Genomic DNA, 3,716 nt, shown 5'->3' on the forward strand with positions numbered 1-3,716 from the left:
TTTATTTATTCATTTGAGACATAGAGTGAGAGAGAGCACATAAATAAGGGGAATGGCAGAGGGAGGGGGAGAAGCAGGCTCCCCACCAAGCAGGAGCCTGATGTGAGACTCAATCCCAGGACTCTGGGATCATGACTCGAGCCAAAGGCAGAATCTGAACCGGCTGAGCCACCCCAGTGCCCCAGGGCAAAGCGTTTTGTTTTCTTTCTTTCTTTCTTTCTTTTTTTTTTTAAAGAATTTATTTATTTATTTGACAGACAGAGATCACAAGAGGCAGGCAGAGAGAGAGGGGGAAGCAGGCTCTCTGCTAAGCAGAGAGCCGGACACAGGCCTCGATCCCAGGACCCTGATATCATGACCTGAGCAGAAGACGGAGGCTCCCAGGTGCCCCGGCAAAGCGTTTTCTGATCGAATTTTACTCCGTCACCGAGGAGTGTGACAGAGAAAGCTCTGGACTACGGCGGGAAGGAGTGGGTTCCCGACTGCTGCTGGCTACTCCTCTTCCTCCACCTCCTCCTTGCTGTTTTCCAGGTGTCTGTGGACGGTGTAGCCCAGAAAGGCACCAATCTTGCCCATGAGGGCACTGCCACCACTGGCCCCTAGGAAGCAAACATCACCAGGTCACTTGGGGCCCAGGCACCAAACCTGGGAATCCAAATGCCAGGAGACCATTAGTGAAGTCCAACCTCTTCGTTTCCAGTTCGAGAAACAGGGGCCCCGAGCCCGGACAGGACTTCTGCAAAGTGAATCCTAGTTCCCCCTTGACTTGCCATCTCAAATCAGAGATGTGTTTCAGAGATGGAAAATACACAAATAACAGCTCATTCCCTTCACATCTGCAGTGAGCACACTGTGTTACTAATAATGCTAACAACAGCCACCTCAGTGGAGACCTCCCTGTGGGGACTGGGGGTTCACTAGTAAGGGATTTCATCCTCCTCGCAAGCCTGTGGCATGTACAAGCATCTTACAGCAGCACAGGGCTGTTCCTAGCTTTGCCCACACCCTTCACCTCCCACAGCTGGGGTGTGGCCTGATCTGTGTCTTCTCTTCTGCCCCCTCCGAGAAGGACTCCATTCTCTTTTGGGCTGGTTCTTTGAGCTTTTGTCATCCAGAATTGAGAGCAGATGGAAGATTCGGGAAGGCAGAGGGGAGTCTGCCAGGGGCAACTTTTCTCTAGGATTTTGGAGGCCTCAGAGAGTGAGTGAGGGAAAGAAAAAGAAAGAGCGAGCAGCGAATGTATTTTTTTTTTATTAAAAAATTAAAAAAAATTTTTTTCAGTATAATCTCTGTGCTCAACATGGGGCTTGAACTCACAACCGAGAGATCAAAAGTCACATGCTCTACCAACTGAACCAGCCAGGCACCCTTCTCCACCATCTTTCTTTGCCAATCTGGTTCCCTGATTGAGCAGATTCATAAAATGTTATATTGAGGATGGTCATCCCTGTTAACAGATGAGGAAACTGAGGCTTGTTGTGACTTGGCCAAAGCATCAGTGAGGCACCTGGCCTTTGTGGTTAAAAGCGAGGCATAAGACGAGGTTCGAATCCTGGCTCTGGTGCTAATTCACTGGGAGAACTCAAGTAAATTACTCAGTCCCTCGGTGCCTCAGTTTCCCCACTGCAGGATGGAGATTGTAAGAACACCCGACTCCTAGAATTACCGGGCTCTGGCATCCCCGCAGGAGGGTCCCGCGTCCCCACTCACCGAGGCTCTGCAGCGTGGCCACCAGCCCCCCGGCGGGCACACCGCCTCCGTTTGCCACGGCCGACCAGCTCATCAGGGAGGCGGCCACCGAGTTGGCGGCAATGCCAGTGCTCAGGAAGCCCAGCGCGGGCAGCCCTGCTGCCAGGAGGCCTGGAGGAAGAAGAGGTGATGAGAGAGAGCCCGCGACAGGGGTGCGCCCCACCTTCCCGGGCTTTGCGCCCTCCGGACCCACCTCCTCCGACAGCCATGCAGGTCAGCGCGCCCCATAACCCGGAGCCTTCGCCTTCCGAATCGTCTTTTTTCCGTTGTCGTTTGCCTATCGGGAGGGGACAAGGTGGAATGGGGAGCAGGGTTCCCTACTCTGTGCCGGATGCTCAAAACCACCCCCATCCTTCCATTTCGGGGAGCCTCCCTGAAGGGAAGAGATCTCCCCCGAGGCGCCGTGCCTGGCGCAGAACTGGCACCGAGAGTACCTTTCGGTGGAACGGAGAAATTGACAGGTGGGGATTCGAATCTTGGACCCTGGCTACAGCGACCCGGAGCTGGCCATCGTAATGGCCCTTCTCGTCTGGGAACCAGGGATCCTGAGACTCTCTGCCGGGACTCCGAAACTCTGTGGGCTTTTTTATCCCACAGCCCTCCCAGGTGCGGGGATCCTTACCTGCCTCCACCCCGCCGCAGGCGCAGAGCAGCAGGTAGCACAGGAAGAGCGATACCGCCTCTTGCCGCATGGTGGCGCCACGCGTAGGCTTTGTCACTGGCCTGGAGGAGGGGGAGAGGGACCAGATGGTTTCCAGAGCCCTTTTGGACCTGCTCGGTGGTTTCCCCGTTCTATTGGGGCGAATCCATAAAAAGCAGCGATTTGCTCTGGATTGAGCCCAGGACCCTTCTAAGGAGCCGCGAGCTTTTAATCTCCTCGTGGCAACAACACAGCAAACTGTACAGCCTAGACACACACTCAAGACTGTCAGAATTCAAACATTATGGCACAGAATAGGAAAATACATATGCCCCCCCCACACTCACCTCTAATGTGATCTTTGTCAGCTCAATGAATTTTCCTTCAATTAAAAACGAATAAACTCTCATATATTGAGGACTTAGCACTTTATGGCACAAGGTCATTTATACCCATAACAACCCCATGGGGCAGATACCATTGTTCTCAATCATGTGTTATAGATAAGGAAGCTGAAACTGGGAGAGGTTAAGTAATATTCCTAAGACTGCCCAGCTAGGAAGTGGCAGTTGGATTCGAACCCACAGTTGACTGATGCCCAAACCCATACTTTTAACAACCACTCCAGGTAACTTCGTCTATCCTCAAAGATGAACTCACTGTCACCTTAGATCCTACATTAAAAGGGGTTTCAGGAATCGTCCAGTCCTTTGGGCAGGTAAGGTAGCTTGGTCTCCATTTTACAGATGACCAACTAAAGCCAAAGAAGTGAAGTGCCAGTGTTAATTAAGGCCACAGATTGCTGAGTTGGTACCTATGACCTAAGTCTCGTGCCTCTTAGGGTTTTGTACCCCAAGCCCCTAAAAGCCCCCAACCCATCTCCTGGGACCAGTCCTAGCCCATGGCACTACAAGGGACCCAGGGGCATAGCCTCCCTGAGGAATGGGTGTCCTGGCTCTTGGGGCATGAGGCTCACAGGCAGGGAGCCTTGCAGAGTTTGGCAGCTGGATATTCACACTTCGTAGCTTCTGGGTTTACCTTGGAGGGGGAAGAAGGTGAATCTTCCTTTCTTTCCCAGAGCCCGACGTTAGATGGGAACAGCAGTGAGGCAACAGCTCTCCAGCTGAAGGCTGGCTTTTTATAATCACATTTGGACGCCCCCCCCCCCCCCCCCCCCCCCCCCGGCGGACCAATCCCAGTCCGAGTTTCCATTTCCTGGCCTCACCCTCGGTTTTCTTTTTCCTTTTTCTTCAGCTCTGTTTGCTCAGTGACGGCATCTCTGCGATATCCACGGGCAGAAACACGTAATTGAAGCCAGGGACTTTCT

At 52.9% G+C, this 3,716-nt stretch overlaps 1 protein-coding gene across 2 annotated transcripts; it reads right to left on the reverse strand.

The window, feature by feature from the left end:
- Positions 1 to 344: 344 nt before the first annotated feature.
- LOC111143306 (interferon alpha inducible protein 6) lies at positions 345 to 3,479 on the reverse strand. 2 transcript variants are annotated; one of them, XM_022496959.1, is made up of 5 exons: positions 3,428 to 3,479; positions 2,372 to 2,472; positions 1,943 to 2,026; positions 1,711 to 1,860; positions 345 to 599 (listed from the first exon to the last, which is right to left on the reverse strand). In XM_022496959.1, exons 2-5 carry the CDS (start codon positions 2,439 to 2,441, stop codon positions 493 to 495), a joined length of 411 nt encoding a protein of 136 aa, XP_022352667.1. In that variant the 5' UTR covers positions 2,442 to 2,472; positions 3,428 to 3,479; the 3' UTR covers positions 345 to 492. The 2 variants fall into 2 exon arrangements, with proteins under 2 accessions (XP_022352667.1, XP_022352666.1); XM_022496958.1 differs by lacking the exon at positions 345 to 599 and having other exon boundaries at positions 1,502 to 1,860.
- Between the last annotated feature and the right edge of the window lie 237 nt (positions 3,480 to 3,716).

This window comes from Enhydra lutris, unplaced genomic scaffold (genome assembly GCF_002288905.1).
Source record: "Enhydra lutris kenyoni isolate GAN:26980312 unplaced genomic scaffold, ASM228890v2 scaffoldscaffold9, whole genome shotgun sequence".
Taxonomy (NCBI): Eukaryota; Metazoa; Chordata; class Mammalia; order Carnivora; family Mustelidae; genus Enhydra; species Enhydra lutris.

What these genes read in the sequence shown, in the direction of transcription:
- LOC111143306 (XM_022496958.1), bottom strand. Translation starts at nt 2,441, where the DNA reads ATGCGGCAAGAGGCGGTATCGCTCTTCCTGTGCTACCTGCTGCTCTGC. An exon ending in CTGCGGCGGGGTGGAGGCAG is followed by an intron (nt 2,027 to 2,371) that starts GTAAGGATCCCC and finishes CCCTCCCGATAG; the next exon opens with GCAAACGACAACGGAAAAAA. An exon ending in CTGCATGGCTGTCGGAGGAG is followed by an intron (nt 1,861 to 1,942) that starts GTGGGTCCGGAG and finishes TTCTTCCTCCAG; the next exon opens with GCCTCCTGGCAGCAGGGCTG.